This window comes from Humulus lupulus, chromosome 8 (assembly GCF_963169125.1).
Source record: "Humulus lupulus chromosome 8, drHumLupu1.1, whole genome shotgun sequence".
NCBI lineage: Eukaryota > Viridiplantae > Streptophyta > Magnoliopsida > Rosales > Cannabaceae > Humulus > Humulus lupulus.
Genome location: NC_084800.1, coordinates 99624854 through 99646163, shown reverse-complemented (window position 1 = coordinate 99646163; position 21310 = coordinate 99624854). Strand labels below are relative to the sequence as shown.

At 41.9% G+C, this 21310-nt stretch overlaps 1 protein-coding gene across 1 annotated transcript; it reads left to right on the top strand.

The window, feature by feature from the left end:
* The first annotated feature begins 17011 nt into the window (after nucleotides 1-17011).
* Nucleotides 17012-18361, top strand: LOC133798219 (uncharacterized serine-rich protein C215.13). Its single transcript, XM_062236437.1, has one exon. The coding sequence runs from the start codon at nucleotides 17224-17226 to the stop codon at nucleotides 17983-17985; it is 762 nt and encodes a 253-aa protein (XP_062092421.1). The 5' UTR covers nucleotides 17012-17223; the 3' UTR covers nucleotides 17986-18361.
* The last annotated feature ends 2949 nt before the right edge of the window (nucleotides 18362-21310 follow it).

Here is a 21310-nt window from a genome sequence, read left to right as displayed (position 1 = left end):
AAACATGCAAACATGTTAGTTGTACGCCCTAAATATCCACAGGCTATTAGCGAGCTGAGAAAGGGGATAATTATATCAGCCACGTGGATGTCATGTACCCGGAGTTTCTGTTACAAGGTCTTACCTCTTTAGATCGAGGTAGCCTAAGGCTTAATGGGATTACTAAGGAGTCGAGTCAGAAGTATGGACACCACGGGCTGAGACTACATCAAGCTCGAGATACGAGCTTGAGTTGGCGCCTCTGACCCTTTATAAAGTCAACCACGCAATGTAAACGTGCATATATCAGACATCACGTGTCTGATCCATCCTTGAATTCTCGAACACACAGCATAAACGTACGTGTTCAGGAACCCACGACTGGGTTGGGCCGTGCGACCCATTATCCCCCTTACCTATTGATTAGACCACACTTCATTGTCAGGTTTTAGGAATTAATCATGATTGTCATAGAAGTGACATAATGGGTAAGAAGGTCACGGGATGACCTCCCTTGCCAACCCCCAGGTGCCCTCTCCCTATAAATATGGAGACCCTGGGAGTTGCAAGGGGTTGGATTCAAATTTGTAAGGAAATACCCTGTAAAGAATATCAAAGAGATATCAATAATATTGGCTGGTGGACTAGAAGGATTTTAACCTTTGAACCACCTAAAAAAGCATTCGTGTTATCATTTTACTTTAAGATCATTCATCTATTACGGTTAATTATTTAGCACTAATCCCACTCCTCATTCTGTTAATTATATGTTGCCGAAGAACCGCGTCAACAGTTTGGTGCTTTCGTTGAGAGGCGGTTAGTTTGGTGCTATCGCAAATACCCAACCATGGTAGTCACTCGCTCAAGACATGGTAACGAGGCGGACCAACATGATGAGCAGGAGGCCCATCATGCCGTCATGTCCGATGATCAGAACCCTGAGGTTCAACAGCGGCCGGGAAAGCAGCCAATAGGCCAAGAAGACACTGGAAGTTCGGCTCCCCGGCCGCCCAATCCGAACCTAGATTTTTACACACCGGTAGAAATGGAAAATGCTCAGTTGAGGAGTCAGCTGGCGAAAGCTAACCAGCAGATTCAAGAGGTTTTGGCCTGATTACCCCCTCTTACAACCGACACTAACGTCAGAAAGAGGCAAGGCGAGACTCATAAGTCCCGCTGGGGTAATCGATCCACGCCCAGTCGGTCGGTCAGACCCCCAACATCAAATTCTACTCCCACATCGCACCACCGGGAGACCACTTTTGAGGAACTTCCTAGGGCCGAGCAGCAGTACAGCTGATCGGTCCGGACCTCAACTCCCAGCTCACTTCCGGCCTTGAGCGCACCCAGGAGGGCTCGAGGAAGCTCGCGAAGGAGATCTGGGGAGGGCTCACAACGACAGCTCGCCCCGGTCAGTCGTCCTGCGCCCCGCTCAGACCGCTGAGCACCGGACGTGGAGGATGGTAGTGCGGAGCGGCCATCACCCAACTTGATCCGCCCTGACGGGACTAGGATCGCATCCCCGGTCAAGCATCCTCCTTCACCAATAAGATACCCGTCTCCTCCCCGGCCAGTCCGAGACATTCCGGCTCATGGGAGCAGTAGGAGAGATCCTCCTTCTGCCGGACCTTCCCATCGTAGCCGGGTGCCTAGAGAAGTCCCGGATCCTCGTCCCCAGAGGCGTGCTCCAAGCTTCTCAAATGGGAGGTATTGGACTGGAAGCCGTCGAAGTGACCTCTCTGGCGGAGACCTGCGCCAACGCTTGAGCTCGGCGCAAATTCCTCAGGCCGCCCCGAGGGGCGACCTCCGAGATCGTCTAAACTCTCAAAGGGGAGTCCCAGTGGGAAACAGCAGCCGTGCTCGCCAAAGGGAAGACCTGTCCGAAGTACGCGACAGCGGGAACGTCCCATATAACCTATCTCAAGATAGGAGGGACAATAACCCGCCAAATGCGTACAATGGATCTGGAGCTGTTGAACAGCCCCGTAACAACCAAGGAAGTCAAGACAAAACCCTTGAGTGTCTGACTCAGATGGAGGAACTGATGAGGAAGCTCTTATCAGATAAAGATGAGTATGATTCAGGGGATGAACTCGAGCTCTTCGCCCCCAGGATAGCAGCAACGACATATCCACCTGGTCTCCATATGCCGCACTTGTCCAAATTCAACGGAGACGGGGATCCGTCAGATCATCTAGGTATGTTCAATACCTTGATGATGGCCCACAACATTGGTCCCGAGCTAAGGTGTTTAATATTTCCGTCCACCTTGACTGGGCCGGCCAGACAATGGTTCAAACAGAGCAAGAAGCAGTCAATCAGCTCGTGGAAAACTTTCTCTGCTGACTTCAAGAGAGCATTCCGAGCTTCCCAGGCTTCTCGCATCAAGGCCGATACCCTGGAAAACGTAAGGCAGCAACCCGACGAGCCTCTGAAGGCTTACCTGAGCAGATTTGCGAACATCGCTGCTCGGGCCAGAGACGCAGATGACAGCTCCAAGCTCATGGCTTTGAGGACTGGGATCCTCGTCGGAGGAGGACTCTGGGAAGAGATACAGAGGAAGGGAGCCATCACCGTAAATGAATTTCTAAATAGGGCCCAGGAATGGACAAACTTGGAGGAGGCGCGAGCATCAGTCGCGGGAACCAGCCAGGCCCCTGAACAGCCCGCTGGAGTGGGAACGGAGGTTGTGACAGCGACCCAAACCGTTACACAGAATAACGTGTTTGGTGGAGGCAAGAGAAAGGGTACCAGCAAGGGCAACCAGCACGGCCCAAAGAAGAACAGGTCCGTACAAAAATTTAAGCCGGTCTACGCGACTTATACCGAGCTCACCCACTGTAGAGAGAACATCTTCCTAGCAAATTTTGCCCGCCTCCCCTGGAAGAAGTCGGAACTGTTAAAGCACCAGAAGGGTGAGACCCTTCCAAGTTTTGTCAGTTCCACAACGACATTGGCCACAATACCAATGATTGTAGGCACCTAAAGGATGAGATCGAGACTCTCATCAGAGCCGGACCCTTGGCTCAGTATGCGCGGAATAGAGTTCCCGCCGGTCATCCAGCTCTGGAAGTCTCGATAAGTCAGCCCGCATCTTGGGTAGATCAGGATGTCCCTCCTCCCATGATAGGAGGAGAGATCTCCATAATCTCTGGAGGTCCCCATCTGGCTGGAACGAGCAGAGGTGCCCAAAAGAGATACGTCAATGAACTTAAGGCTCATAATGGAGTGGAGTTCGTCCCTGAGCAGCATCTACCGAAGCAGCAACGATTGGAGAGGCAACTAATCATATTTACTAAAGAAGATGCCAACCACGTCCAGTTCCCTCAGAACGACCCTCTGGTCGTAGCCGTGCAGCTTGCTAATCGGAGGGTTAGGAGAGTGTTGGTCAATAATGGGAGCTCGGTAAACCTATTGTTCTGGTCTACGCTAGAGAAGATGGGTTTGTCTGTCACTGAGCTGAAAGCCACCTCCATGATGCTATACGGATTCTCTGGAGAAGGATTGGCGGCAATAGGAACGATCGAGCTAGTGATCACCTTGGGAGAGGGACCTTGGACAGTCTCGAAACTCTTCGAGTTTGTGGTCATCGATTGTCCCGCTGCGTACAATGCCATTTTGGGTCGACCTACACTAATAGCGTTTGAAGCCGTTACCTCCATCCGCCACCTCGTGCTAAAATTCCCCTCTTCCACGGGGATATGCATGGTCCGTGGCGATAAACTTGCTGCCAGGGAATGCTACAACATTTCTATGAAGGGAAAATTAAAACCAGGGCAGTTAACGATGACCGTCCAGGGTGGTAAAGCTCGGGAAGAATCTATGTGACGAAAGGAAGGCGGAGCTGATTAAGTTCTTGTAGGAGAACCTAGACGTGTTCGCATGGTCTCATGAGGACATGGTGGGGATCAGTCCGAGCATCATCATGCACACCCTCCTCTTGGATAAGAGCGTGCCTGCAAAATCCTTGAAACAAAGGTGCCTAGGAACAACCCGAGCTGAAGCCCTAGAAGAGGAAGTATCCCGGCTATTAAAATGCAGCTTTATCCGTGAAGCTATGTTCCCGGTTTGGGTCGCCAATCCTGTGTTGGTCTCGAAGCCCAACGGGAAATGGCGGACTTGCATCGACTTCTCCGATCTGAACAAAGCCTGCCCTAAAGATTGCTTCCCCTTGCTGAGGATCGATCAATTGGTAGACGCCACGGCGGGGTACGAGCTCATGTCCTTTATGGATGCGTATTTGGGCTATAATCAGATCGCTATGAACCCAGCGGACCAGGAACACACTAGCTTCATGACCCCAACTAACGTTTATTGTTACAAGGTCATGCCCTTCGGGCTGAAGAACGTCGGAGCTACATACCAGAGGTTGGTAAATAGGATGTTTGCCAACCAGATCGGGAAAAACATGGAAGTGTACGTTGACGACATGCTGGTCAAGTCAAAAACTGCCGATAACCATGTTTCCGACCTGGACGAATGCTTTAAGATATTGAGAGAATACGACATGAGGCTTAACCCACAGAAATGTACTTTCAGGGTCGCATCTGGAAAATTCCCGAGTTTCATTGTCAATACCAGAGGAATCGAGGCAAACCTGATAAGATCAGGTCGTTGCTCGAGCTGCCCTCACCTCGGTCGCGAAAGGATATCCAAGGCCTGACAGGAAGGGTGGCAGCCCTTAATCGGTTTATTTCCAAATCTACCGACAAGTGTCTGCCATTCTACAACCTGCTCCGGGGGAATAAGAAGTTCGAGTGGACCGAGGAGTGCGAACGTGTCTTCCTCGACCTGAAAGAATATTTAGCCGAGCCGCCCGTATTTTCCAAACCAACGGCAGGAGAGCCTCTTTTCCTGTACCTAGCTGTCATGGAAGATGCAGCCAATGCCGTATTAGTCCGAGAAGAAGACCGGTCTCAGAAGCCAGTCTATTACATCAGCAAGAGGCTTCTCGAAGCTGAGTCCCAGTATCCATTGATGGAAAAGATGGCTTTCTGTCTCATTACAGCCTCTCGAAAGCTTAGGCCGTATTTCCAGTCTCATTCAATACATGTCATAATCGATCATCCTTTAAGGCAGGTTTTGCAAAAACCTGAAGCATCAGGACGTTTGCTGAAGTGGGCTATTGAGCTCAGCCAGTTTGAGATTTTGTACACATCACGAACTGCAATAAAAAGCCAGGCCCTTGCTGATTTTGTAGCAGAATACACAGGATTCCGAGAAGATCCTGTGGAAGATTCGACCCAGACCACCATAGCCCAGGCCTCCTTAGTCCAGGCCTCATGGAAGGTCTTCGTAGATGGCTCGTCTAACGAGAACGGCTCTGGGGCTGGAATCATTTTGATATCCCCAGAAGGAAATCGATTCCACTCGGCGTTGAGATTCAGATTCAAAGCGTCCAACAACGAGGTTGAATACGAAGCTTTACTGGTCGGGCTAAGGGTGGCCCAGGAGCTGAAGGCCAGCTCCGTTCAATGTTACAGCGATTCCCAACTCATGGTAAACCAAGTGCTAGATGAATACCAAGCACGGGGAACCAAGATGGCTGCTTACCTGGCTAAGGTAAAGATCGAGTTGTCTGCACTCGAGCGTGGCTCAATCGAGCAGATACCTCGGGAGCAGAATGCCAACGCGGAAGCCCTGGCAAAGCTCGCTACCTCTGGAGAGATGGAGACTCTGGGGTTGGTGCCGATAGAGTTCTTGGAGAAACCGAGCATAGAGGAAGTCGGGGCGGAGGTCGAGATGATCGACGCCAGACCGACCTGGATGACTCCCATCCTCGAATATCTCACAGCAGGAAAGTTACCTGAAGAGCGAAATGATGCAAGGCGGGTACTTTACCAGGCTCCAAGGTATACAGTGGTAGATGGGATATTATACGAGCATGGACACTCTCTACCTCTCCTACGGTGTGTCCTGCCAAGCGAAGCGAAGACCATTTTGCAGGAAGTTCACGAGGGTTTTTGCGGAGATCACACTGGGGGGGCAAAGCTTGGCCCTAAAGATCTTAAGGCAAGGATATTACTGGCCCACTCTGTCAAAGGACACGATCTCCTACGTCAAAAAATGTGACAAGTGCCAGCGATTCGCCACAGTTGCCCAAGCTCCCCCAGTTGAGCTGAAGATGATCTTGTCCTCGTGGCCCTTCGCGGTCTGGGGAATTGACTTGATTGGTGCCCTCCCTACTGGAAAGGGAGGAGTCCGTTATGCGGTGGTGGCTATCGACTACTTCACCAAGTGGGCAGAAGCAGAGCCCTTGGCAACAATCACTTCAAAAAGAGTTCTCGACTTCGTGGTCAAAAGCATTATCTGCCGATTCAGGCTGCCAAAGAAGATCGTATCAGATAATGGAACGCAGTTCGACAGCGACCTCTTCACCAAATTCTGTGAGAGGCACGACATTGTAAAAAGCTTCTCCTCCGTGGCCTATCCCCAGGCGAATGGGCAGGTTGAGGCCTTCAATAAGACGCTAAAGGCAAGCCTTAAGAAAAGACTGGACGAAGTCAAGGGAGTCTGGCCAGAACAGCTCCCCCAGGTACTGTGGGCATACCGGACCTCACATCGAACGCCGACGGGTCATACTCCTTTCTCCCTGGCTTTCGGGAGTGAGGCAGTCCTTCCTGTCGAAGTAAAGGTAGCCTCACATAGAGTCCAGACATTTGACCAGGACCGCAATCATGAATTTCTCTGCGCATCCCTCGACCTGATTGATGAAAGATGAAAAGATTCATAGCTACAACTCGCGCATTATCAACAAAAGATCACTCGTTATTTCAACTCAAAGGTCAAAAAATGCGCCTTTAGCATTGGCGACCTGGTCCTCAGAAAAGTCTTCTTAGCCAGTAAGGATCCCAAAGACGAAGTATTGGGACCGAACTGGGAAGGGCCCTACCAAATAGCCGAGGTCATAAAAGAAGGAACCTACAAGTTAGCTCGGCTTAATGGAGAAGCAGTCCCACGAACTTGGAACGCTATCCATTTGAAGAAATATTATCAATGATACCTTTTGTAAGGCTTAATTAGAAAGGCCATCTTTTGTTTATTAAGTAATGAGAATTAAATCTTTTTTTTCATTATGGTGTATATTTGTGGATGTAATGTCAAGTAACCACGAAAGACCCTTTCCTAGTTACTTGGGGGGCATATGTATCCTGGATATAACCAGGTCGTCTTAAAGACTTAGAAGTTAGTTCAAATTGATTGATCGATGTTTTTATTAAAAAGCACGAGATATCGATAAAGGATTAACGCGAACTAAGTTTTCAAATTAACGTCCTGGATATAACCAGGTCCTAAAACTTAGAAGTTAGTTCAAATTGATTGATCGATGTTTTTCTTAAAAAGCACGAGACATTGATAAAGGATTGACGCGAACTAAGTTTTCAAATTAACGTCCTGGATATAACCAGGTCCTAAAACTTAGAAGTTAGTTCAAATCGATTGATCGATGTTTTTCTTAAAAAGCACGAGATACCGATAAAGGATTGACACAAACTAAGTTTTCAAATTAATGTCCTGGATACAACCAGGACTTAACTCTTAGAAGTTGGTTCAAGTGGGTTAACAGATGTTTTTCTTAGAAAAGCATAAGATGTCAATCACAACACCAACAGAAACTAAGATTATTACCAAATGCATAGAAGAGAAATAAGATAGAGGCAAAAATATGTAAATCGATTAAAATAAAGTTGAAGAAATCAATTGTCTTGAGGTTAAAAAACCTCATAACATAAAGTTACAAAAAAAAATAATAATAAATGATAAAGGAGAAGGAGAAAATTCCTAAGCTCCGCCAGGCCGCTCTGTTGAAGTCACCCCCTCGCCGTCCTGCTCGGTTGCAGTCGGAGTCTCCCCGGTCACAGAGGGCGCCTCTTGTTGGAGGCGAGCTTTGAACTTCCCCAGGAAGGACTCCCACACTTTCGACCCCAAGAAGGAAAAGTCACCATTTGGGTTGAAGGCCCACCAATGGTACAGCAGGGTCTCCATGGAGGTGATGGAGGTCGCCTTCTCCACCACGAGGGCAGCCTTAGCTTCTTCAAGTTCCACCTTTGCGGCTTCCAGGGCGACCTTGGTGGACTCGGCCTCCAGCAGCTTAGGTCGAGATGTGTCCAGCTCAGCCTGCACGATCGCCAGGGCGTCTTTGGCATCCTGCTCCTATTTCCGGGCAGACGCGAGGGTGGCCAGGGCAGTCTGATGCTCGTTCCTCATCTCCTCGAGCCTGGCCTGGGATCGGGATATGCTTCGGTGAAGAGCCAAAACTGCATGCGAAAAGAAAAAATGTGTAAGGAAGATGCCTTAGAAATAAAGCAATTGAAAAGAAACAAATGGTAGAGCTTACTTACTGTGAGGGTCATTCCCATTGAAGACTCAATATTGTTCTCAGGACTCCTCGTCTCGATCTCTCGTAGGTCCCTCAGGGTGGCGTTGTAAAAGTGGTCCACTGTGTAGCTCGCAGTTTCGTAGACTGTCCCCCAAAATACATCGGGGATTTTCTCCAAGGCCCGGGGGTTGACCAGGACGCGCACCTCGGGGGTTGTAGTTGCCAAGGCCCCGGTTGATGCCTCCCTTTCTTGAGTAGAAATAGGAGGTCGCAAGGGAGGTGGAGCCATCTTCTTTGCGGCAGGAGGGGGTGGAGGCACCTTTTCAGTGGCAGAGGGGCCTGGGTTTTTCCCCTTAGCCGGGGACTTGGAGGATGTCCCAACAGCCTTCTTTGTCACCCGCAACCTCTTCACCAAGGGCCCAGAGGGAGGATTTCCCCCCTGGAACATGGATCGCAAGCTGTCATCCCAGGCCTGCGACATCTCCTCGGCTGAAACAAAGACAACAAAGTATTAATATACATGTAAAAATACTTTGATAAAAAAAAAGGGCTAGTATATAGAAAAAGGTCCTACCCTCCGAGCTAGAGGAGGAATATATTGTCACGACCTCTGGCCTTGGAGCTTCTACAGAAGAGTCTAGGGTAATGACCTTGCGGGTGAGAAGAGGTTCTGGATCTAGATCCACCTCAGGGCTAGACTCCTCTACGTACTTCCTAAGACCCGGAGCTACTACACCCTCCAGAAGGGAGGGCCACGACCTAAGATTGGTCCCATACTCCTCAAAGAGGGCCGACCTAAAGGCTAGGGTGTTATCTACTACTACAATTCCCCTAGGGCGGCCCATGTCATTACGCAACACGAGCTGGTCAACACACTGAAGTAAAGTGATGTTGCGGTCTGGGTCTGTTCGGTGGCGGTGAACGAGTTGGCTGGGGTTAAACCTAGCAAGCCTTAAGTCTGCGGCGGCCTTGTCTAAGTCCCTAAATAAGTAAGGGTTACCTTGACCAGAGGGGCCAGCGGCTGCCCCGGATTGGATCCTCGCCGCATTGACTTCCTGGGCGATCTCCAGAGCCCACTTTCGGCGTATGAGGGGCACCTCGTCCTCCTCATCCTCGTCCTCGTCCGTGGCCTCTTCCTCGGGGATGGGCGGCATCTCGTGAGCAACGAGGATGGTCCGCGGCCTCCTCAAGGCCAAAGTCTGGCCAGGGGAGATTAACTTACACGCCAGCATCGTCTCGTCAGACACGAGCTGGCGGTAATCTTTTTCACTTGGGGGAAGCCCCGCCAAGGTTTCGTACTAACCCCCAAGGGTCACCGACTTAGATGTCCTCACGAAAATCGTTGCACGATAGTTTTCAGATCAGCAATAAATTATAAGAGACGAATCAACAACCAGATTACGAGCTAAAAGTCAGAAGAAACTTATGAGGACGGTTAAAGTAGTGGAATTCGCAGTTGCGAAACCCCTTTGACATGAAGAACTGATCCTTGAAGTCATTGGGGTGGCTGGGCAGCTCGATGACCGCAACCGAATTTGGAAAGTGGGTCAGATAGTAGAACCCGTCGCCTTGCCCCCGCTGCTCCGGGCTGGCTTTGAGGCAAAAAAAATAAAGGATGTCTGCCAGCGTGGGGACCTCCCATTCCTGCTTCAGGAATAAATATTTCATCCCCGCTAACAGGCGATATGAGTTAGGGGGGAGTTGGAAGGGAGCCAGCTTCACGTAATTTAAAAAATCTGCGAAGTACTGGTCTAGTGGGAGGAAGGCCCCAACCTTGAGATGCTCATCGCTCCAGGCGGCGTATTCCTCGTCGAGCGGCGCGCAGCTCCGCTCGCCTTCAAGGGGAGGTCGGGTGTCCCTCCCTATCTCAATGTTATGGGAAAGCAAGATTTTGTTGACTTTCCCTTGGGTGGTGACCTTCGAGGCGATCTTCTCGGCCTCGAAAAAGGTGTCAGGCCCCACCTCGACCTCCTTCTCCACGGTTGGTCCGAAGTTGGGGATTGGGGAGTCCATGACCACCTCCTTTCCTTTGTTGGTTTGCTGGGATGACGAGCTGCCAACACTCTTTTTGATTGCGCTCTTCTTAGGTCCCATCTGGTCACCTAGCGAACAAAGAAGAAAAGTTAGAAAGGGCAACCTAAGCATAAGAAAGAATCTAGCGTGAAGTGTTTCCTTTACACGGGCTGAGGTAATCTCAGCCCATGGCGAGTGAGACCACGTAGTTCTATGAACACGCGCCTGTGCTCCCAACGGGTCCCCGATTACTCGGAATCCGTGTGTCAGGAGGGTCAGAGTAAAAGTTTGCCTTGGAAGGAAAGTTTCAGTAAGCAACAGTAGGAAAAACCTCCTGTGAAGCGTGTCCCCTAAGCTACCCGGTTTTTGCACCCTAAGAACTGGTTATTCCAAACAGGCATAAAAATTTTACCCAGAAAATCACCCCAGAAAGTGTATCCTATGAGTCATGCTCCTAAATGGTTTTTCCTACGGTCGATACCCCTAGGATAAAAACCTACGCATAAAATACCAGCAAAAAACAAGGAACCTACTGCATGCGATTAAAGAGAAAGTTTACCTAAGCAACAGTGAAGGAAAACATTTAAAACATGCACAAACGGAGGACTTACAGAAATGTTTTGCTGTGAAGAGACTGAAAGGGTCGTCTAGGTTGAAATCCTGTTGGGATCACTGGTACTGGAGTCTCGAAGGAGCTCTGGTGTCTGAACTTCTGGAACGCTGGGAACAGTGACCGGAAGAAAGAAAGGATTTTGAGACTGAGAAGAAAGAAGAAGATGAGAAATTTTTAAAATGAACGGGTAGCCCATGCGAAAGGTGGCCAACCCTTTTATATACGTAAAAGGCCAAGGGATGAAGGCCGTTGGATCGCCTTGATGTAGGATACGAGGATCACTACTCGAAAGACGAAATGCCGACCGAAGATAGGCTAGGCCATTTAATGCGGTTCTCGGAAGACGGACCGTCACCAACCACGATGCTCCACGTATTCGATACCAGCGTAATGGGCGGAATGTGAAGAGTCCACAAAGAAGCCTAAAAGCCCCCACTGTGGCCCCAGGTGACGTCATGTGTAACGCCCTAGATAGCCAGGACCGCTACACTATGTGTTTATTAACTACTAGACTTGCTAATCAAGTCATTCAATGAAAAATGTGCTAGTGGAACTATAAAGGAACTAGGGTTAAAATGCTTTGGTCTCAAAAGCCACATTTTCATTAAGAAACATTCCCTGTTTACACGGGATCCCAAAAATATTAAGTTTGAAGTCCATTTACAAAAGTCAAAGGTTTAGATACAATAACAAGCCATATTAAGGCAAAACAGACAGTTAGGCAATCCCTGTCTTGATCCACTCCTCGACCATGGCGATCGGACAACTGGCTATGTACATTCAACCCCGCAGCTCTCCATCTCAGGGTTGGTCCAGCTTGCCTTTGCCTTTACCTGCACCACGCAGCACCCATGAGCCAAGGCCCAGCAAGAAAACTTAACAACAAAGCATAAGCAATAAACAGACAAATCAATATCTCATATTGCATCACATAGTCTCAACCATATAAACATTCAGTATTTTCAAGTATTCCACATACCAAACATATCAACTCATATCATATATCAGTTCACAAATGATAACTAGGGCTAGCGCCCTCAGGTCGCTCCCTCCGTTATCCCACTCACTCCGCCCTGCTTAAATCGAGCTCAGTGAATATTAAGCTGTCCTCGGCTACCAGTGGCCAAGCCGCGCTTTGTGCGCAAATATTGTGTACGACACTCTTAGGCCACTAACACATGTCCCATGGCATGATACCATCATTGACATAATACAAATATCGGGAGCACTTAGTCCCATCTCAAATATATAACCGGGTGCAGTTTTCTTACCTTGTGATTCGCTAGCTTTGATCACTCGACTCCTTGAGCACGATCCCTCTCGAGCCTTGGAGCTCACCTAAACACAACCATAGGCCAAAGTCATCACCAAACCTCAAGTCCAAAACCCAGCCTCGGGACCAATCGCGAGCCCCCGGGAAGTCCTAGTTCCACCAAACAAGGTGGTGGAATCAAACCCCAAACCCTTGGTAAAAAACCCTTGCAAACAACCCTAAAATCCTCTTCTGGAAACAGGGTAGCGCTACAGCGCTCTTAGGAGGGCGCTACAGTGCTACAAACAGAAGCAAAATCCCCCAGGAAGCTTGGCCTAGCGCTACAGCGCCCAAAGGCTAGCGCTGTAGCGCTAGTCACAGACAGGCAACTTCCAGATTTCCCTTCCTGCGATTTCCTCGAACCAAACTCAACCAAAACTTCTCCAAACCTTCACCAAACTAAAAAACAACCTTATGAACATACTCCACTCATCCCAAGCACCCCAAATACACAAAACCCAATCACATGCATCCCTAATCTCAAAATTCACCATAGCTGACCCTAAGCTCAGAAACTCAGCAGAAACCAGTCAAAACATCAGAGTTAGAAGCTTAGAATTCATACCTTTAATGGGATTTCGATTTCAATACAACCTCTACACCTCCTTAGCTTGATCCTCCTCAACCTTTGGCCTGAATTCCCTAAAGTTCCCATCAAACTCAGCTTATACACCATAGTTCAAAAACCAAAACCAGAAACTGAAGAAACTACAAAGCCTTACCTCAAGTGTTAGGGTGTTCTTGCTAAACCTCTGCCAATTCTCCAAGCCTAGCTTAGGATTCTTGATGCTCAGCCTAACTTAGCTCCCCCCTGAGCTTTGCTAAAAAAAATACTTAAGAAATTGATGAGGAAAGCATAAATCGACCTTAGGAAACTCTCTGTTTTCTCCCTTCCTCTTTTCTCTCTTTCAGACTTCTATACTTTTCTACAACTTCCACTAACATAAAGCCTTAGTAATACCCATCTTTAAAAAGCCAAATGACCTTAATGCCCTCCCTATTAATTCTAAACCCTTTAATCCACTTAGGGGCATTTCCGTCATTTCACCCCAATTCCCGCTAACTCCTCTAGTGTCTCTAATATTTACCTCTTAATTCTCGATACCTATTTAATCACCAGTAATATTCCTCGATGTCAAAATAGACCCCAATATACTCACTGAATTCCCATTTATACCCCTAGGCTCACCTCGAGCCGGGTATAAATCTCCGCCATGCCTTTTTCGCTAATATGCTCACCAGGGTCGTCTCGAGTCACATATCACAGATATATCCACATAATAATGTGGTCTAAAAAATTATCACATATATCAATACAGTTATGCCCATAATGGCCAAAATTACAATTATGCCCTTCTAACCTAATCAGGGCCTACATGCATACTAACACACATAGTCATGCATCTCAAATATTCAAATAGTCATATAACATGCTTTAAATCATAATCATGCATTTACTCATCAAAGTCACACATAATTCCCATTATGCCCTACTGGCACACTAATCAAGGCCCTTAATCCTTATTAGTGAATTTGGGTCGTTACATCATGTGCCACAAGTAGGGGCTTGAGGGGCAAATGTACGCCCTAAATATCCACGGGCTATTAGCGAGCTGAGAAAGGGGATAATTAATTATATCAGCCACGTGGATGTCATGTACCCGGAGCTGCTGTTACAAGGCCCTACCTCTTTAGATCGAGGTAACCTAAGGCTTAATGGGATTACTAAGAAGTCGAGTCAGAAGTATGGACACCACGGGCTGAGACTACATCAAGCTCGAGATACGAGCTTGAGTTGGCGCCTCTGACCCCTTATAAAGTCAACAACACAATGTAAACGTGCATATATCAGACATCACGTGTCTGATCCATCCTTGAATTCTCGGACACGTAGCATAAACGTGCGTGTTCAGGCACCTACGAATGGGTTGGGCCGTGCGGCCCATTATCCCCCTTACCTATTGATTAGACCACACTTCATTGTCAGGTTTTAGGAATTAATCATGAATAATGTCACAGAAGTGACATGATGGGTAAGAAGGTCATGGGATGACCCCCCTTGCCAACCCCCAGGTGCCCTCTCCCTATAAATATGGAGACCCTGGAAGTTGCAAGGGGTTGGATTCAAATTTGTAAGGAAATACCATGTAAATAATATCAAAGAGATATCAATAATATTGGCTGGTGGACTAGAATGATTTTAACATTTGAACCACCTAAAAAAACATTCGTGTTATCATTTTACTTTGAGATCATTCATCTATTACGGTTCATTATTTAGCACTAATCCCACTCCTCATTTTGTTAATTATCTGTTGCCGAAGAACCGCGTCAACATTAGTAAATGTGCAACGTTTTAGCAACTTTGGGTATTTTTGCTGCAAAATAAAAAAGTTTGGATATTTAAATGCTACATTTTATCAACTTTGGGTACTTTCCCAGTAATTTTTTTTTTGGGTATTTAAATGTTACATTCGGTAAGCATTGGATATTTTTGCTGCAAATAAACTAAAAAATTACGATTTTTATAAAATTTACTAAAAGTTATAAATTTCATACGAAGTCACCAACATCAGCAACCACTTGCTAGAATAATTGTTGAACTTAAATACTCATCAACTTCAAAGTTGGAAATAAAATTGTTGATATTATACGAAATTTTCAAGAGACACTGTTGTACCCCAAATTTCGAGTCAGATTAAATTATCTTGAAATGTAGGCTCGAGAAATAAAAAAGTTAAGTTCAAATATATATATTATTAGTACTAATGCTATGTAACAATTTTGGCTCGAAATGGAGAGTTAGCTCGAATGGTTCAAACCATGGCCAAATGATGATCTCGTAAGACTAGTAGCTGTTAGCTGGGACAACATTCTAGAAGCCAGCTCGAAGATTGTGGTGTAGGCACGAAAGCATATCTTCAAAGATTCCGAGGAGTTACATTTGAGTAATTTCAGCATACATTTGCGGAATTGGTTTATGTATAGTTTAGTCAAACTGATTCTTTAGGAATTCAATATATTTCAAATTCAAATGTATATTGTTGTAACTTTTCTAAACATGTGGGGGAATAATATCAGAACCCAGTCTATAAATATTAGGATTAGTCATTTTGTATTTTTCACACTTAATTCTTGTACTCAAAACTCTGTGAAATTGCTTTCAAAACTTTAACAAAGAGATATTAATAAAAGTGATTCGTCAACTAAGTAGATTTAACTACTAAATCACGTAAAAAATCTATGTTTTTCTTTTCTTTCTAATTAATTCAATTAGCTGAATTTCTCTTGTTTTTAATTACTAGGATAAATGTTTTATATTATAATTCATTAGTTATTAGCTAGAAAGTGTTTGTTAATAAATAAATATTTTCGTGAATACCATTAATTTTGTTACAAACCAGTAGAGCGCGTGAGTTTATTTTATATAATTAACACGTCTAAACCTTACACTCGAAATTACGTACCAACCACATCGATGAATCATATGATCGTCGCATTGTATTTTCGACGTGTGGATAATGTCGTGACATACTTTGCCACGAGCAAAAAATAATACTCTCTCTTCTCCAACTCTTCTTATTCAATAATACACATGTTTTTTTTAAAAAAAAGATACTCTTCTTCTTGTTTTTTTAAAAGAAAAAGAAAAAAGATATTGAATTATTATTATCAGCATCATCATATCGATCGACTTCTGAATCTATACCTTCTCTCTCCATGCCATCAATCCTGAGATCCAAATTTAACAACTAAGCTAGAGATATATACAAAATAAAGATTTAATAGGGCTGGCCACACCGGACCATGGTGGTCCTGTTCCCTATCAAAGACTCTACGCCATTTCTCTTTCATAATTTATTAATACTCTCTGTTTCTCTCTCTTCCTTCATTAGCTATACCAAGTGGACCACACCACATTTCTTGACTCTTGAGAAATAAAATAGTAATATATAATGAATATTTGTTATTATTAGTTCCATATTTTGAGCTCACAAATCTCATCTACCAACTTATGGGTACGTTTCCTTTCCCGATCATAGGTAATAAATCAGAGCAAGCTTTTTTTGGTCTGAGTCATGGACCGCAACAAGTCCTTATTTATTATAATGCCTATTCCTCACCACTCACCAATCGCCCCTTAATCAGATCCCACTCTACCTAGCTGGCTCCCCCAACTGTTTTCTTGTTCTGTGCCTGCATGGCCCAAATAAATCCACAGCATTTGCGCTCCATTAGTATTATATATCTTTAATTATTAGCTTAATTAACAATCTCATGATTTGTTTACAAATTAGACTTCTTTTTCTTGTGTAGCTTCCTTTGAGTAAGAGAATTGTTAAAGAGTATCGTTAATGATTTTTGTGCAATCTAATATTTAATTTAACAAGTATAAGTTATCATGTTGGGAGACACTCTCTCCTCAAATTTAATTTGTTTTATTTATATATACGTGCAGACAAAGTTAGCTAGGCTAGCTAGTTATTAATATATATTATCACGCAGACATTAGTTGACAAATGTCTTCCGCATATAGTGAAATAAATAATTTTGAAATATCAATTATCAAGTCTTACATATTACTCACAAACACAGTCCTACTTCATTAATTCGTACATATAATTTCTTTAAGTTTGAGATATTATTAATTCAACACTCAATAAACATATATATTGCACAAATAAAAGAAAGGGCTTTATTTGTAAGTTTATTATTTATTTTTTATCCAAAAAAAAATTGTTCTTTCGTATATTTTAAGTCTATATATATTATAGAAAGATTGAAACTTAAATTAATGTTACATTGAAAAACCACTGGTACTACAACCAAAGAAAAGAAAACCCATCATAAATATTCTATTTTCTTTCATTAAAAGCTTGTCTAGAGAAATTGGTAGCTTCGTCTTCTTCGGATCCAGATCTGGGTATAGAGAAAGAGTTGTGATATTATTAGTACTATTACTCCTCCCAAATCCAAATTATTAAGATGCCGAGCAGTGATCATCATCATCAACAACAAGAACATCAGGTGGATCATCATCATCCACAGCAGCAGCAGCAGCTTTCGAAGCAGTCTTTCAGAATGATCAAACAGGACGACAAGTTCTTCTCCAGGCTGTTATCCAAGGATACCTCACAGCCAAACTCGTCTTGCAGAGTCTACTACGGCGAGGCAGCTGGCGCCATCCCATTCGTCTGGGAGTCACAGCCAGGTACTCCTAAGCACACCTTCGAATCAAACACTCTCCCTCCTCTAACACCACCTCCTTCCTATTCTACCTCCGCCACTACTTGTTCCAAATCCAAAGTATCCAAGCCAAGATCACTTCTTCTCCTCATCATGAGTACTACTACAACGTTAATCTTCTCCAAGATTAATAAGTCAGCCAAGACGTCGACCGCCGCCGCCGGACATAACCAGCTGTCTCAACCCTCTTCGTCATCGTTCTCGTCGTCCTCGTCTTCTTCGTCCTATTCATCTTGGTCGATTTCCTCGTCCAGTTATAACTCTGCTTCTTCAACTACTAAGCAGAAAGCATTGCTTCAAAACCGACGTCGTTTCTTTGGTTCGAAATTTCCAACGTCGCCGTCGTCCTCTTTTGATTACGTGGCGGCGGAGTATAAGGACGATGCGGCGTCTAAATCTCCTACTTCGGCTTTGTGTTTTCCTACTATGAGAAAGAAAAACCATTGGAACCGTGTTTCGGTCAGCTATGTCAGGTCTTCAAACCTAGGCCACCGGGATTAATTAAAGATTATTACTACATATATAGTACTACGACTATCACAACTGGTTAGTGTTTTTGTTGGGTACTTAAGTATATTTAATTTGCTAGCTAGCTAGCTAAAATCAACATTGCAGGTATGCTTCTGCTATAATAAGTATCATGTATACTTGGCTAGCTCGATCGATTGGAAGACAAAAAAATTAAATGGTAATTATTAATTAATCTGTTCACTTCACATGTTACTCCTTTATAGAATATTATTATTGTCATATCTTATGATGATAATAATGTGAACCAATTAATCTTCGAATGTTCTTGTACATTTTAGTTATTTATTTTCAAGTGAAATATAATGAATTTGGTCGGAATAAATACATTTGGGGATATTTCAATTTACTCATCATCATCATTATCATTTTGCTACATACACGTCACATGTGATTTGTTGAGACAAGAGAGTTATATATATTTCGTCAGATAATATATGCAGAAGGGCAAATATCCATATATGGATATGTATGTGTGATTGTTTTTCTTTATTGTAAGAATATGGTTGCATGTGATAATATAATTAAAAAGATCTCAGAGCCCAAAAATATGATGCCCTCATCTGCCGTATAGGAATAGCGAACAACTTATTAATGCTATTAGTTAGTACTACTGTAACTCCGGGCTGGCATCATCATCGTCCACAAATGTTCACGTGGACATCTCTCCAACTTATTAATATTTTTCTCCACTGCATTATTATAACTGTATTTAAGTAATAAAAAAATTTCCCTCTCTTTCTCTTAATTTGTGTGCCTATTAATTGATTAGTTATTTTATTAATTTTTTTTTTTTTGCTCATATAATTGTTCAATACGTTGAAAATGTGATTTACTTACTCCCTTACTCGCAAATTACGCTACTTAGGACAAGGTACACGATTTGTAATGAATGTTGCTACTAACAATTTAAAATCCTGCATGTTAATGCAATTTAATATTGGATCTCTATATTGAAATAAAGTATATAGGATTCAATATATAGAACTCCATATTAAATTACATTAATTACATATGATTTTGGGCACCACATAATACCCTATAACAATATATACACTTGGAGTCTATACAAAGTTTAGAGATTTAGGTTGTTAAATTTGAAGGGAGACCTATACGGTTAAATGTAGTATGAACCTAATTAAATATTAAAACATAATAAAATATAAATATTATACATATGAAGAAATTTTTATGATGGACAAAGTTAAATATTACTATATATACATATATTATTTTATTATGTTTGTAAACCCCATTGATTGAGAAAAGAAAAAGACTATTTTCATATAAATACGTATTTAATAATGTAATGTAGGAAGACCAAACAGACAGTTATCTACCACCTATGGATCAAGGTATATATGCTTCCATTGTTATTTTATTTTTAGTTATTCTTGATGGTCTCTTAACATATAGGCGAGGCGATGCTGTAATTTATTGTACTTGTTAAAATTCATTTAGATACTTATATATTCAAATAATAACTTTTGATTGTTTTCTGCACTGGTGTAATTAAAATAATATTTTAGTCCCACTGACACAATTGTTTTTAACATAAATATCATTGTTAGTTTTTTTGCTTAATTATTTTGTACATAATATTTATTTTGCCTGTTTATTTAAATATTTATAGTATTAAATGTTTATATATATTTAATATAATTATTTAAATTACTACAAAATTTCTTTTAGTTACAACAAAACTTATTGCGACTAATCATAAAAAAATATATATAACTTTTTGTGACTAAATATATTTTTACTCACAATAATTGGACAGGTTTCACAAAAGATATTGTCAACTCTATACCGAGAATTATTATCCTTGGTACAACCTATACCGAAAACATATTTAATGTCCTATCGATCGATAGAAGTTTTTCTTTACCGACGAAGATGTATCGAGAAATTTTTACTGATGACATGTTCTCGGTACAACTTTCTACCGAGGACATCCTGGCTTCTACCGATGACTATTGTTCTCGGTATAGCCTCTGAATTTTGTAGTGATATAACAAGTTATGACTAAATATTATTTTTTTAGTTATAATTAATTTTTGTTGTCATTAAATATATATGAAATTTAATTAAAAAATGTATTGTAACTAAAAATTTGAAATAAATGATGATTTTTTTTTTACTTATTTTGATTAATAAACATAAACATATATAGGATTCCAACTTATAAGAAAATGAATATATCAATTCAGAACTCAAAATTAATTTGTTGTTTAAGTTTATATTTTTTTGGCAATATTAAACATTATATAACAGTTTGAAATAACTTAATTAACATAAATTCTGGAATTGATGTTCCTAAAAAAATCTGGGATTGATGTTTCGTGATACTTATGAAAAAAAATATTGCATGACACATTAGTTTCTCTACACAACTAACATTTTATGTATTATATTTTTAGCATGTAATGTCAATTTTGGAAAATCTGACATCTTATTATAACTCAAGATTATGTATAAAACTTGTACATAGCATTATATAAATCATCAGAATATAATAGCGTATGATTGACGTCTTTAGATTTATGATTTTTTTAAACAAAAATAATATCTCTATATCTCTTTATATAAAAAAAGCGTGTAGATAGTAAAAGTTATTAGTTTGAACCGTTTTTTTTATAACTTTAATAGAATATTATAAATATATAATGGAATGTATATTTAAAATTAATTAAAAATAGATATTTATTAATATAAATTCAAATATTATAAAATATTATTATTATAGTAATATATAATATAAGACTACATATTTAATAATTATATTAATATAAATTTAAATTCAAATGTTATGAAATATCATTATTATAATAATATATAATATAAAACTAGATATTTAATAGTTATATTAATATAAATTCAAATGTTATAAAATATTATTATGATAATAATATTATATCCTAATTTTTTACTAATTACATTAATATTATTATAATAATATTTAATACAAGACTAGATATTTAATACTTATGTTAATATAAATTTAAATATTATAAAATATCATTATAAAAATAATATATAATTCATATTCTTAATTTTTATTTAAAAAAATTATCATTTAAATTAAAAAGGTTATAATATTATATATATTTTTAAAAAATCATAAACAATATTTTGATTTAATTTTTCTTTTAATATGTTTATATTATTCTTTTATATATAATATTGTTTATTTATTTAAAATTTATACGACTGATACAAATTTAATAAAAATAATTAATAAATTCTATAAATAAAACTAAACAAACGTGCATTGCACGTTGTTTGTATCTAGTATAAT